The 14,642-nt window shown below is 43.1% G+C and overlaps 2 protein-coding genes across 3 annotated transcripts; both read left to right on the forward strand.

Annotated features, from left to right (window-relative positions):
* Positions 1 to 1,869: 1,869 nt before the first annotated feature.
* Positions 1,870 to 6,993, forward strand: LOC136767568 (histidine N-acetyltransferase). Its single transcript, XM_066721442.1, has 4 exons — positions 1,870 to 1,987; positions 4,118 to 4,326; positions 4,693 to 4,917; positions 5,293 to 6,993. Exons 2-4 carry the CDS (start codon positions 4,138 to 4,140, stop codon positions 5,851 to 5,853), a joined length of 975 nt encoding a protein of 324 aa, XP_066577539.1. The 5' UTR covers positions 1,870 to 1,987; positions 4,118 to 4,137; the 3' UTR covers positions 5,854 to 6,993.
* A 1,447-nt stretch (positions 6,994 to 8,440) lies between these two features.
* On the forward strand, positions 8,441 to 13,979 carry slc39a3 (solute carrier family 39 member 3). Of its 2 annotated transcripts, none has more exons than XM_066721438.1 (4): positions 8,441 to 8,649; positions 9,953 to 10,223; positions 10,745 to 10,875; positions 11,026 to 13,979. In XM_066721438.1, the coding sequence occupies exons 2-4, from the start codon at positions 10,043 to 10,045 to the stop codon at positions 11,737 to 11,739; spliced, it is 1,026 nt and encodes a 341-aa protein (XP_066577535.1). In that variant the 5' UTR covers positions 8,441 to 8,649; positions 9,953 to 10,042; the 3' UTR covers positions 11,740 to 13,979. The 2 variants fall into 2 exon arrangements, with proteins under 2 accessions (XP_066577535.1, XP_066577536.1); XM_066721439.1 differs by lacking the exon at positions 8,441 to 8,649 and adding an exon at positions 8,670 to 9,067.
* The last annotated feature ends 663 nt before the right edge of the window (positions 13,980 to 14,642 follow it).

The raw sequence follows: 14,642 nt of genomic DNA on the forward strand, positions 1-14,642 counted from the left end.
CTATTTGGCAGAACCACCAGTGGTTCATAATGGCCTTTCAGGTGATCCTTGGAAATAATTAAACTGTTTATACCTTTTGTTTCGGACATTAATTAATATTTTACTTATGCCATACAGTTTTTAAATTAAGTTAGATAAACTATTAAATACAAGCAACATTTTCTGTTAAAAATATAAAAAACTTTGTTTTGTAATATGAATCGTTTTGTATTTCTGGTATTATAACTACGTTTTTTCACAGGGGGGATATGTATGGGGGGCCACAAAATTTGAGAAACACTGCCCAGTGTGAAGTCCACTACAACTGTATCTGTATAGTGCCAAAACAAACAAGACTGTATTAAAACTTGGGTTTCTGCAAATATAGTATATATATACACCGATCAGCCATAACATTATGACCACCTGCCTAATATTGTGTAAGTCCCCCTTTTGCCACCAAACAGCCCTGACCCGTCGAGGCATGGACTCCACTAGACCTCTGAAGGTGTGCTGTGGTATCTGGCACCAAGACGATAGCAGCAGATCCTTTAAGTCCTGTAAGTTGTGAGGTGGGGCCTCCATGGATCGGACTTGTTTGTCCAGCACATCCCACAGATGCTCGATTGGATTGAGATCTGGGGAATTTGGAGGCCAAGTCAACACCTTGAGCTCGTGATTCATCAGATCAGGCCACCTTCCTCCATTGCTCCATGGTCCAGTTCTGATGCTCACGTGCCCATTGTAGGCGCTTTCGGCAGTGGACAGGGGTCAGCATGGGCACCCTGACTGGTCTGCGGCTACGCAGCCCCATACGCAACAAACTGCGATACACTGTGTGTCCTGACACCTTTCTATCAGAACCAGCATTCACTTTGTGGAGAGGAACAGTGAATCAAGAAGATTCCAAAGTTGCTCTGACTCAATGTTAAAAGTCAGAGCTTTTTATACACACACAAGTCAAAGACTTGGTTATAATTAATAAGTCATTACTATGTTATCTTAAAAGCTAGCTAAGCAGAATATATCTCATTAGAGGACAGAGTCCATAATGTTATGGCTGATCGGTGTAAATATATATAATATCCCAGCTAATAATATGATGTCACCGAAACGTTGCCATAACGTTACATAAAATACTGTAATGTTGATGTTAATCTTGCAAAGTAAAAACATTTTTTTTGCATATTTACTACAGTAGGCTAATTTGTGTATTTTGTATGCAGGTTAAAAATATATTTTCCTCAAAAAAAGGGTGTTAGTACCTATTGTTACAACAGTGATTGCACACTTCAAAACTTCCAGTTTGTTGGGTAAAATCCACGAATTGTATATGAAGTCTACCTTTTCAGGGTCATAATGATGGCACTCAATTGCTATAGGCCTACAAATGATCTATGCTGAACGGGGGAATTATATTGCACGGGTCCAACATATTAAGTGTGTGTGTTTCGATTAATCAACATAAATTATAAACTCTATGACCAGCATTCAGTCTCTAACCGATGTAATTGTTTGTCGGTCCTAGAAAGTCTCTTAAAGCATGTTGTATGTAGTATTTAAAATCGCCCAACATTGTTTAATCGCTTTCAATAAAACCAGTTTTCACTTTGCAGAAGCAAAATGCTCTTTTCACAGAAACTCGCGCCTCCCTGGACTCAAGTCTTGAAAGTGAAAGTGCGGAAAGCAGATTTGTGTTTTGTATAGATGGTTTAATTGCGCCTTCTCTGCAGGCACAATATTGAAGTTGGAAAAATGCATGCTCAGTTTCAAATCTAAGTGCCATTTAATCATTATACTTTGGGACAGTCAACGTGCCCCACATGATTCCCAGCCCCCAACCTCACCCCAACCCATTAATTCCCATAAACGTTTCCTGACACCAAGAGTCCTCCCAGTACTGGAACTGCCGCTGCTCCGCACATACCTCTGCATTTCTCCACACACACTCCTTCTGTATGTGCTTCTGGTATGTCCGCATCTGAGAGTTGATTTCGGATAACTATAGGTACAAGTGAAAGTGAATTGATTTCGTTTCAATGTATGGTTTATTACTTGCTGTGCCTGTGTTTGTGCATGTGCATGTCAACGTGTAGACTAGGAATGGGAATAGGAATTGGGCTCGACACTGTATCTGCAGGGTATGTGTGTGTGTGTGTGTGTGTGTGTGTGTGCGTGTGTATGTTTAACTGTGTTGGCAGATCACACATTTATTTTATTTGCACTATGAACACGACTTCATAAAGGCTCGCAGTTGGACCTCCCACAAATAAATGAGTCTTATTACAAAATATATAGTTATTATTATCTGTTGTGTGGTTTCTTTGAGTGTAATATTATTACTGCACCGATTTAGTTGAATGTATTCTCTATTGTATCATTCACTTGCTTATTTTTCATTGCAGTAAAGCATTTCTTTAGAAACATTAACGTATGTGCACCTCCTGCTGATCAGTTCGCCAATCTCATCTCCACACTAATCAACTCCATATGGAAATTAAATCTATTTTTAAGGACATATTAGGGGTATTCCTTGTTCTTTACTTGGATGGTTGATCTCGTGCTATATATGTATTTGCTCGGGTCCTTGTCTAGGGGCGACAAATGTAGAACAATGCACACTTTTTTTAGCTTGTGTTTTTTTTTTTCATTTAAATCTTGCGTGTTTTTCTAGATTTAGTAAATAAGCCTTTTTTCCCCAAATGTATAAATATTTCCGTTTTGAAAAATAAATATTACATTTTGAAATAAATATTGAACTTAAATCTTAAATCTCTGACACAAAATAAATAGCTTTTAAATACATGTTTAGCTTAAATTTAAATCGAAATACTAAAGCTAAATGTTAATTTTAAACCTAAAGCTAACATTTAGCTAACATGCAAATAAGTCCCGCCCATCTGTTGTATAACAATGTCGACCTGATATTGGAATAAACTCCAACCTGAGTTGCGTTTTCGTGCATTGAGTGGGTCAACAAGACTGTGTTTCCGTGATGCGGTCAGTGGACCTAGATTCAGCAAAATCAACGCAGGAAAAACTGAATTAAAAACAAATGCTACACTGGCCCACAATTCCAGCAGCTCATTGGAAAGTTTGTAAAACTCTATATATAGTCCTGTTAATCGATGCACTAAAGATTGTGGGCGCTGCATCCTTGTAACCAGATGCATTGTGGGATACTCTCGCAAACGTACATACTATTTCAAACTATAACACACTCGCAAATACGAAAGATTGTGAGATTCAGCAAAAGTTGAATTTAGAATACAACAAAATATGAAGTTTCGACATGTTTTTACATTTCCACCAAAAGTTAATTTAATAACAGATTTTTTAAAATATTGGATTCTGCAACGCCCCCCACTGCTGACACCAGATTGGCAGGACTATTTTCCACATTAGCTAATTATTTATTCGGCAAATCCCAGATTTAATATTTCGATTTCGACTTAATATTTAAATGTAGACTTAACATTTTTTTTAAAAGCTTTATATTTATTTTGTGAGTCACAGATGTAGGATAAAAATTCAATGTTTAGTTTGCAAAGTCAGTTTTTAGGATTTAGCTAAACATTTTGTCAAACGGTAAATATTTATGTTTCAAAACGTAGATTTAGCTTTGAAGTATTTATTTTAAGATCTGAAATATTTATAAATGTGGTAAACAGAACAAAAAAGCTAAAAGAACATTCTGTTTCTCTTTGTGATTTGCATTACCAATCAGGCATCTTATTAAGACAATATCAAGTCTTGTGGATCCCTCTTTGAATACATTAGATACATTTCACATTCCTAGTGTTTTAAAGCTGACTCTGTTTCTTTGTTTCTTTCTTCTGTTTCATTCATAAAATCTATGTAGTAAGTAATTTTAAATGTCTCTTGTTAATAGTTACAATTTGCTTAGTGAGCTTGTTTGCACCAATCAAGAAGGAAAGAATGGTCTTCTCTGTCTGGTACACAACCCATAAAATGCTAAATGTAACTTAGAATTGTTGAGACTGTCTGAGGAAATTTCTCCGGTCAAGCTCCCCTGCAGGATAAAGAATCAACCTTCTACCACACACCGAGTCTCGTGCTATTTTCTCCAACTCTTCACTCTTAACACTTCCAAACTGTTTGTCTCTTTTCTTCATAGGGCAATTTGTGTCCACGGTGATGATGGATATGGGTGGCAGCCAATCCGATGAACTTGAGTTCTGCCTGGGGACCGAGCAGGATTTCGAGCAGGTCCTGGACATATCGGAGGGGAGCCATGATGGTCTGGACTACATGGCGGTCACTTACCACTGCTGGCTGAAAGAACCAGGGCGCATGGTCTTCCTGGCAAAGAAACAGGGCAAAGTGGCAAGTTGTGCCGCCCTCACCCCCCACCTCCTTGTATTAACTGGAATTGGATTGTATTCTTCTATTTCCTAATAACACCCCTAATATAAAATTGGTACATGTATGGGCAATAGAATGTACCAACTCCATATTAATGCCCATGATTTTGGAATGAGATGTTCGATGAGCCGGTGTCCACACACTTTTGTCCTTGCAGTGTACACTTTGTTGACGGCAGCAAACCACATAATCAATGATGAAACTGATTATTTTAGTTTAATTCACAAGATGTAGGAAATGACGCGAATCGTCAAATAACTGTGTCAAAAGAAAGCTACAAGGCGCTTTTGACTACAACGCTTTCTCACGCATCTCTGTGTCCGCTAGGTCGCCCTGGAGTCTGCACTCCTGGTGGACGGGGGTGAGACGGTGGTCCTGCAGGGGCTACGCGTGCACCCGGCCCAGAGAGGCCTGGGGGTGGCGGGGGCCATCCAGAGACACGTCAGCCAGTACCTCCGGACACACTGCCCCCTCGTCGCCACCCGCAGGCTGGCCAGGGGGGACGACCCGGGTCCGGAGGCCCTGTCCAAATACCGCCTGCTGTCCAGAGAGGTACCGCAGCCCCTTCTGTTGCCAGCAGTGATTCCACTTCCTTAGCCGCTGCTAACTATTTCCAAAATGTCTAAGGGATTTCCAATCGGCTCAGGGAAGTGTCTGTTCATTCCACTTACTGTAACATCTGTACCACCTTCTCAGTCAAAATGGACGCCCGCATAAATGGACTTAATTTGAAAAACTGCTAAAGGTAACACACTGAATTCCAGCTGCCGATCTTACGCCCAAGTATATGATTTATCAATTCTGTGAAAACAGGCCCTTACTGTTAACAGATTTAACTACCTACTGGTTGACTGGCTTGCTTATTAATTTGTTTCTGAACTGCTTTCCAACTTCTGAAATTCAGGCTCTGTGTGTGTCTGTCGGCAGGCCATCCTGACCCTGTGCGGCGAGGTGTCCGAACTGGGGCCCTTCCTGGTGGATCTTGAGCGGAAGCTGGGGCAGGAGGCGGGCCGAGAGGGGGTCCCGCAGCCTGTGCTCCTCAGCCAGGAGGCGGCGGAGACTCTGGTGCTGAGCGAACACGTGGTGAGAAACCTCCTTCCTGCTGGCAACATCATCAACGACTGGGAGCCCCTGAAGCCCATCGAGAGCAACCTGGAGATCCTGCGCAGGCGGGGGCTGACGTGGGTGGCGGACCGGGCGGAGCTGCCCGCCGCTCTCAGCCTTTGCACCACACCCTACCGCGTGCCGTACCGCCCGGACGCCTACCACTTCAACATCAACATCTTTGGCTCCGACCAGACCCGGGCCCGCTTGGTTTTCCTGGCCCAGCTGCGCCAGCTGCTGCCCTCACTCTGCGGCTACGTCATCTTCCACAACTACGTGCATCCCTCACTCTGGCCTGGGATGAGGGAGTTCTGCCGCAGCTCGGCCGGGGTTTCCCTCTTCCGGGACTACTGGGAGGAGCTGATGTTGGAGACTGATATCTGAGACACTCTACATCCCCCTCCCCCTGATTGGCTATCTGCATGGGCCTTACAGTTGCCAAAAAATCTGAGATACAGTCCAACCAGTGTTTGTTATTTAAACAACATTTCTCGGATTTGGATGATAGCAAATTATGGGCAGCTCAGACCATGGGAGAGGGCAAAGTGAGCCGGTTGAGCAGAATAAAACCTTAGTGTTGTGTTTTTATTCTGCTTAGCGAGGGCAAAACTGTTCAACCGGCTCGCTTTGCCTTCTCCCATGGTCTGAGCTGCCCATAATTTGCTATCATTCAAATCCGAGAAATGTTGTTCAAATAACATACACTGGTTGGCCCAGTGTTGTAAACGCGGGAACACTTTTCATTGGCCAGTGTTGATGATGGACTATACCAACCCGTATGTTGGACTGTATCACTTCAGAGATCTGGGAGGAGGCGTTATGCAAAGTAAATTGGGACTAAGTAATTAAATAATAGATAAATACTAGTTATAATAGACCTGTATTCTGAATATATACAAATATCCTGGAAAAACAGTGCTAATAATAAATAAGAGTTCTATAAAAGTGGGTCAGTCCATGAACTGGCACAAGAAAAGGCTGAGTCATCTATACACTCGACCCATGTCTGAACCGTAAAACATGACAATTGCAGAGTTGTGAGAGGGATGAAATGTCTGGTTTTGATTTCATATTTATCAGAATAAACAGCCTGGAGAAAAATTACACAGTTCATTAGACTGAAGAACCGTACAGGGAGTTGCTGGACTGGCAATGACCAAACAACACCTGTTACACGTGTGTGCAAAAACAAAAAATACCTAATTTGTGAGTTTCCGCCATGAAAAGGGGTGTTGGAGTGTTAACGCCTTCCTCCCCTTGTTTAAACATTGTGACTTGTTATCGTTGTTCGCTCCTCCGGGAGTGATATTTTTATTTTCTATTTCCTGTCTGAAGCGCTCTGGGGCAACTTGCAGTGTAGGGCGCTATACTATATAAAAATGAATCGACTGACTGCTTGATTGATTCAATAACTGAGAACACAGGTGTGGGATTGTATGGTTTGTGTGGTATACTTTCTTGTTGTCTAAATTTGTCTTCCTTTTCACGTCCCTGTGCCATTGAAAAAATAAAAAAGAATTAAACAGGAAATTGTGGTTTCCTTGGTTTGTACTTACTGGATCTCATCGTATACTTAAGCAGCTGTTTACACTTTATGGGCCAAAGCAGAATTTGTAAAATGATCAGTAGCAGGCAGGAAATAACATTCAAATACTTCTGTTTGTGTGTGTGTGTGTTAATTCAACCCCTCCACGACATTTCTACCACTTTCTTTTTTACATCAAATTAAATGAACAGCTGTTTCAATGCTGGTGAGAATTTACTTTTGTAATATCTGCTCTAGATGGTGAATTTCCCCATCAAGAAATACATTGTAAATGGAAATGAGTGATACACAATCATATTGGATCCCCTTTCATTGGAGACATGGTGGGTCATATGGCAACACATTCCCAGGAGCCCCAGTGTAATGCCTACAGGACAAAATAAAAGTGGTGTTTAGGGTTGTTTTAAGAGTAAACTAACAGGAGCTACGCTTTACAAAACATTGACATTCAATTGTCCTCATTTTGTACCTGCAAACCTGTTGGTCGACTTATGGGTTATGGGTTTGTTTTTCAACAGGATGATAATGACCCTAAATACACAGCTAGATGACGCCTAAATGACTTCATCCACAAAGAAAAGTAACAATCCATTTCAAATTGATTGTATTGGTCCCCATCAATGACTTTTACTGAACTATTTTCTTGGTTTAGGCCTTTTATGACTGTTTCCAACCAGTTAAATGTTGGTCACGGTTAGAATTTTAGTAAGTGTTGGATTGTGGGATTCCCCTTATTTAGTTGTATAATGTCAGTGACCAATGGCGTTGAATTTTAGTGACAAATTCAAAAAATGGCACTGTATCACCCCTCTCTACGTGTGTATGCTTTTTCAGACATGTTAGACAGCTACGGCAGAGAACATGAGAACATTTCCAATCGAGAGGAGGTTATCGTGCTCGTTTGGTGTCCATTAATAACTAAGTGATCCAAGGATCCTATCCAGTCTATTTTTAAATGTTCCCAAATTTTCAGCTTCAACCACATCGCTGGGGAGTTTGTTCCAGATTGTGACGCCTCTCTGTATGAAAAGGGTGTCAATCGAGATGAGGAGATGAAAGGCGACTTGCCTCTTAGGAACAAAATAAGGAAATGGAGTAGAATGAGATCTGTATTCACTGCACATTATCTTTTTTTGGGCAGAAACCAGTGAGCTTTCTTTAGTTTGGTTTCCTCCCTATGGAAAACCACTTTAATTGCATCCTTGACATCTAGGAAGCTGACGACATTCCGGCTCTGATGGGGAACCAGTGCTTGGGCATCGCACTGTGCACTTTTGAGCCAACATGACGCACATGGGGATTCAGTTTCCCCTCAGCGCTGGTCAACCGGGCGAAACCGAACTGTCTACTTTCATTCGATACCACGACTGTCAGTCAGCAGCGGGTCCCGCCCACCCCCTGTCAGCTGAGGCGCCTGTTGGTGGAAAGTGAGTCAGACTGAACACGTGGTGTACCCTGGGTGACTCGATAGGAAAAATACACTAACTAGTAAATAAATTAACTCGTGTTCAAGAATTCCTTCTCTACACAGTGCTAGACAAGAGTAATATATATTTTTTTTTAATTTCCATAATTGAATAAACTATATTAGAGATTTCACCAGCACTGGGACGGGAGGAGACTGGCTCTACACGGTAGGTGTTTTAATGCAGAACAGGTCCAGAAACTTCAGGCAGACTTGGGCCTGTAGTTTCCTAAACTTTGCGGGACGAGGAGATGTGAACTTACGTGGCGCAATCCGTGTTCCCTGATCCCGGGGTTTGCAATCAAAGAAAGAAAGAAAGAAAGAAAGAAAGAAAGAAAAACACATAGCAGCGTCATCACTGAGAGAGATAACGGGAACAGCCGCCTCTTTTGTTCGTCTTCCGAGAAGTTGGGCTCAGCTCGGGCAATGGGACGCCGTCCAGCTGCGATTCCTGTCAATGACTCCCGTCTCCAACACCCCCCATGCACGGATAATAAATCAGCACATCCATCGTGTGCCCCTTCCTCGGACACCCGGCTGACCCAGAGCCGGACAGCGGCGGGTTACTAGTAGTGGGAGATTGCTCGGTTTGTAGGTTATGGTTATTTGTCATGCATTGCGCTTGTCTGGTTAAAACTGTTCATTTATGTTGCAGTTTATGGTTACAGTGTAATGCATGGCTCTGGTCTGGTTAAAGCGATGTATTTATTGTGTAGGTTATGGTTACAGTGTAATGCATGGCTCTGGTCTGGTTAAAGCGATGTATTTATTGTGTAGGTTATGGTTACAGTGTAATGCATGGCTCTGGTCTGGTTAAAGCGATGTATTTATTGTGTAGGTTATGGTTACAGTGTAATGCATGGCTCTGGTCTGGTTAAAGCGATGTATTTATTGTGTAGGTTATGGTTACAATGTAATGCATGCATTGCTCTGGTCTTGTTTATAGAAGTATTGCTTGTTTTGTAGGTTATGGTTACAATGGTTAATGCATCACTGGTTGATTACAACTATCGCTTCTTTGGTTAATCAACGGATGCATTACTCGCGTTGTAGGTTATGCTGGATAATTATAATGCATTGCTCTGGTCTTGGTTAACTCAACAATTGCTCGTTGTGTAGGTTATGGTTAATAATGTGATGCATTGCTCCAGCGCTGGTTTATAAACCGCTTTGCATATTCATTAAATAGATTATTATTAGAGACGTACTTGCACCTGACGTTAACAATATGATCCCCTACAGGTGCAAAAACAACTGAATTTTGTGTATTCATTATTATTAATAGTACTATATAATAATAATATAGCAGCATCGCTCATCGCAAGTTGCATAGGCACCGTTTTGATGAGCACCGGCCTATATCTAATTGCACATATGCATGTTTCAAAATCAATGCATTTTTGTTACGGTTCAGCTTCACCCATCTGCTCCCTCTTACAGTCCACATGCACGGCTCCTCTTCTCTCCTCCAGCGCCTTTTTCAATCGGGTTGCATGTCTACGGCGGCGTGAGGCTCCCGGTTGTCGCCCGACTGCTGTAGGAGAGCCAGAGAAGCGGCGGAGATGGTCCGGGCCCAGTCCGGGCCGGCGGGCTGGGGGGCAGAGGGCACCCCGGCTCCTCTGCTGGTGTCCGGGCTGGCCGTCAAGCTCGGCGCGCTGTTCGTGCTGCTGTTCATGACGTTGCTGTGCGGCTTTGCACCGCTTTTCCTAGTCCGGAGCTCCTGGAGGTTCAGCGTGGACTCAGGTGAGTGTCTGCAAACCACTGAAAACGCATGTTTACATGTATGTTTTGTAATGGGTGTTATAGTGCAATTACTGTTTTGGCTGAATTGTTATTTTTTGATGCTTCTGTAACAAAACCAGTCGCTTATTAGTCTTCTCAATACAGATAGTCTAAAGATAAGTTAGTCTCCCCACTTAAGGATATAACTTGTAACCAGGAGTGGGATTGATACTACACACATAGTGTTTGGAGGATAATACAATTATTTAAAGTAATACAAAATAAAATTTAAACCTGAAGGGGATGGAAAAAGCTCATCAAAAATAAACAAGCACCAGAGATCACAAAGTGTATTTTGAGTTTAACACTGAGAGTTGCGGGAGAGGGGAACTTGCTGCCCGGCTGTTACGGAGCCTGGCTTGGCTGGCTGGGTTCCTTCAGGAAGAGGCAGGGATGGCGGGGGGATTCTGGACTGCCACCAACTAAAGGTGAGGTTTATTGGTCTTTCTCGCGTGGTGACATATGTTGTTTTTGCGCTTTAGAGACGAGGAGGAAGTGGCTGAGTTTAGTGAGTTGCTTTGCCGGCGGGGTGTTCCTGGCCACCTGCCTGCTGGACCTGGTGCCCGACTACCTGTCGGGGATCAATGAGGTGTTCGATACCCTGCAGATCACGGTAAGGGAGCGCCGAAATGGACTGCCTCCTTTGTTCTCCTTCTCTGTAAGCCCGGATCGGTTTTCTCCTCCGTTTATGATTTGATTTGAGTTTTGAGTGATTGTCAAGGGGGGTTTAGGTTAATAATATGATCTTATGCTAATCCTCCAGCTCGAGTTCCCCCTGCCCGAGTTCATCATGGCCATGGGCTTCTTCCTGGTGCTGGTGATGGAGCAGATCGTGCTGGCCTTCAAGGACCAATCGGGAGGCTCCCTGGAGGAGAGGCGGGCCCTGCTGGTGGAGTCCAGCATCCAAGGTGGCCGGGGCCTCGCCCACGCCCACGGGATCGGCCGGGCCGGGGCCGAGGGGGCTGAGGACGAGGTGGGCCCGGGCGGGGAGGGCGTGCACCTCCACGTGGACTTCAACTCGCACTCGGTTATCCGCTCGTGCATCCTGGTGTTCTCGCTGTCGCTGCACTCGGTGTTCGAGGGGCTGGCGGTGGGACTGCAGCAGGAGCGCGACAAGGTGCTGGAGATCTGCGTGGCACTGCTCATCCACAAGAGTGTCATCGCCTTCAGCCTGGCACTCAAGCTGACCCAGGGCCGGCTGAGGCGCGGCGTGGTGGCCGGCTGCCTGCTCCTCTTCTCCATCATGTCCCCCCTGGGTATCGGCCTGGGCACGGCACTCACCGCCACGGCCGCCACCCCCGAGCACCGCCTGGCCCGCGCCAGTCTAGAGGGCATCGCCGCCGGCACCTTCATCTACATCACCTTCATGGAGATCCTGCCCCACGAGCTGGGCGCCCCCCAGCACCGCATCCCTAAGGTGGCGCTGCTGCTCACGGGCTTCGCTGTGGTCACCGGCGTCCTCTTTATTAAGATCTAGGTAGTGGGAGAAGAAATGGAGGGTTATTTGCCCCTTCTGCACCTTCAGAGGGTCTTGGGGGGGATATAAACAATGTGGGTGAGTGGGATTAAGAGAAACAGATCCAGAATTCCCCTGTTGGCAAGAGCTGACAATTGGACTGTTTTATTATGATTTTTTTTTTTTTATGGTGGGGGCATATTTCTATGATCACGAGCTTCACTACTCGTACCCTGCCCCCAAGATTGTATCCCTGGGGGTGTGTTGCATGACAAGACCACCTCCAACAGTGCAATACAGTACAATACATTGTAGGGTAGTTGTCCTGGGGAATCCATTAAAAATGTAACTTTTTAAAGCAATGGGATGTAAAACTACTACAGAGGGATTAATTTTGCAGTCTGTATTAAATAGGGAGATGGGCACGTACAGTTTACAAATTAATATTAGGATAGATTACGTGGAATAACACTCGGACCTTTAATGGGGGTTTTACAAATCTGTTGAAGTTCAATCTGGCTGCCAGACACCGAGGTTTGTCCGTGTACTTGTTTATGTTGGATGCTAATCTTCTAAAAAAAATATATATATATATTAAAACATATTTTTTTATCGTGTACAAAGTTTATTAACAAGATTGCAAATCATTGATAGAAACTGTTTTTTGGGGCCCTGCGATCTAAAACGAGCAGAGCTGAGATGATCGCGATCGTGCTGCTTACGTTAAGGTGAGCGGGGGTGTAGTGTGTATTTCATTAGTAGTCACTGGCCTGCTTTTGTGTGGTCCAATGACGCATTCATTCAACGCTTTTAAACAGCTGTCTCTCCAAGGGTCATTTGCTTTAGTCTGTCTTCTGTGGTCCTACTGAAAGGTTTCCTGGTGGATGTCCAAAATATTTTAGTGTCAATCCTGCCTGGTAATTAAAAAAAAAAAAAAAAGATGTAGCTGGTATGTTACTTCTTATTTCCACAAAATTGTAACCTTTTATATACTGTATTCTGTGCCTCGAACATCCTGTAATCATTGTCTGCCTGGGATCAGAAGAAGGAGGAGAAAAAAACGACTTAATTTTGTTCTTTGTCCTCGTTTGTAGTTGTGCTTCTTGCGTAGGTAGAGTGGTAAAGGATCGCTGTGCTTGCTGAACAGACGCAAGACACGTAAATGCGTATTGTGTAAACGCGTCTGACGTAACTCCAGAAACTCAGTCGCCCCTTGAAAAGGTGGCAGCAGCTTTATTTTATTTGCTCAGATAATAATAAGGAAAATGCTGGTATATCTTTAACTTTTAACACCTCAGTTACAGGTATTGCTAGCATTTATTTGCCTTTTTAATTTTAAATAAATTGCTTCTTGTCCGTTCGTCACTTGCCGAATCGCTAGCCGTCTTTCCTGACAGTCTGCGATTTCCGTTGCCAACTGGTCAAGGAAGGTTCACAGATGTGTGCTTCAAAGGATCAACCCAAAGGGGCGGTCAGAGACTTCAAATTATGTTTACTGCGCTGTTAAGGTCAAGAGCGTTAGTCACTCTGCAGCGTTGCTCAAGTTGTTTAACTAGGCCGACTGCCTACTATCATTTGAAGGTTTGTTGACACTTGGCTATGCTTGCTTGTACGTCAATTACATTTCCTTAAATGTGAAAAGCAAATTCACTATTATTATTATGATTTGGCTATTGTATGTACATAATAAATGTCATTAGTTAGCCTCTAAAGCATCCATTCATCTTTCCCACTACTTTACAGTGGACAGTTGACTAAATCTTCCTTATATCTGCCTAGTAAGTCAATCAGTTTCAAAGAATTTGTGATCGGACCGAAATATATTTGAATGTACAGATGTTCGAGGGCATAAACAAAGACAATGTTGTGCGAGGGGGAACATTTATTTTATTTCAACTAAAATGGATATATTAATATATTGGTAGTGCAATGTAGATCAAACCAGTTGCGTACTCCCAAAATAATTTAAAAAGCGCTATGCAATCGCCTATGACGTCACCGACATCCAGCGTGAATCATTTTTTTTCTTCGTCTGTTTTTCTTCCCTGGGGTGCAGTTTGTACCATTAATTTTTTTTTTTTAAAGCGTCAGACAGCCACCAAACCGAAACCAGACAGTCACATTCTCGTTTCCGCTCTTTTCTGCTATTTAAATACTTGTTGTGTCCTTTCTCTGCCTTGCAATTATTTTATAACGAGATTCTATGGCATATAATGTTGTTTCAAGTCAAGATCATTGCAATAAACGTGTTTTCTACGGTGTGCGGTGTGTCTGTCCTTCATGTTTAGGTGCAATGGGAGGTTTGGGTGCAACATTGGTGAGATGCTGCCCTATTCTGGTGATTCGTGGTACTCCACAAAATCGTGGATTCTCATTCTTCCACCTGGATGATTGATGCATCCCGATTATGCGCAAACTTTGGACACTATTTTATATATATAAAAAGCCGGGACTTTTGTGCTTTTGTGGAAACGGGGGTTAATTTAAACTATACAACAGTCTCTACATGTACCTGTAGTTTCAATTCCGTTAATTACATCCCGTCTATATTATATTTACGCAGTATTTACAGAGGGCGTGTAAGTATTATTATCGCAAATATTTCCACGCCTGACATTAATAATCACGTCAGACTGCAATGACGTCACGGTGGAAAAACTGTGCAGGCGCCTTTATCCAATGGTTTTACAAACGCATCACAATCATTAAAAAAGCAATACACAAAGAAAGAACGGGTTAGATCCTCTTAAATTTCATATTTCGAAGTAAACATGCAATTATTTAAATGTTACTTTAATCGCGTCGTACTTGTATCTTTTCCATTTGGGTTCCAAACATGCATTTCTCATGTCTTTTCCCAAAGCTACAAATGCATGTCTTGTTCTTGTGAAAAACTTCACATTTTTAATATTCGACTGCTGTCC

The sequence above is a fragment of the Amia ocellicauda genome, chromosome 14 (assembly GCF_036373705.1).
Source record: "Amia ocellicauda isolate fAmiCal2 chromosome 14, fAmiCal2.hap1, whole genome shotgun sequence".
In the NCBI taxonomy this organism is placed as follows: Eukaryota; Metazoa; Chordata; class Actinopteri; order Amiiformes; family Amiidae; genus Amia; species Amia ocellicauda.

Bases quoted from the DNA above. Each gene is read 5' to 3' on its own strand.
- slc39a3 (XM_066721438.1), top strand. From the start codon at position 10,043: ATGGTCCGGGCCCAGTCCGGGCCGGCGGGCTGGGGGGCAGAGGGCACC. The intron at 10,224-10,744 runs GTGAGTGTCTGC...TTTGCGCTTTAG, and splicing joins GAGGTTCAGCGTGGACTCAG to AGACGAGGAGGAAGTGGCTG. The intron at 10,876-11,025 runs GTAAGGGAGCGC...CTAATCCTCCAG, and splicing joins TCGATACCCTGCAGATCACG to CTCGAGTTCCCCCTGCCCGA.
- LOC136767568 (XM_066721442.1), top strand. From the start codon at position 4,138: ATGATGGATATGGGTGGCAGCCAATCCGATGAACTTGAGTTCTGCCTG. The intron at 4,327-4,692 runs GCAAGTTGTGCC...TGTGTCCGCTAG, and splicing joins CAAAGAAACAGGGCAAAGTG to GTCGCCCTGGAGTCTGCACT. The intron at 4,918-5,292 runs GTACCGCAGCCC...GTCTGTCGGCAG, and splicing joins ACCGCCTGCTGTCCAGAGAG to GCCATCCTGACCCTGTGCGG.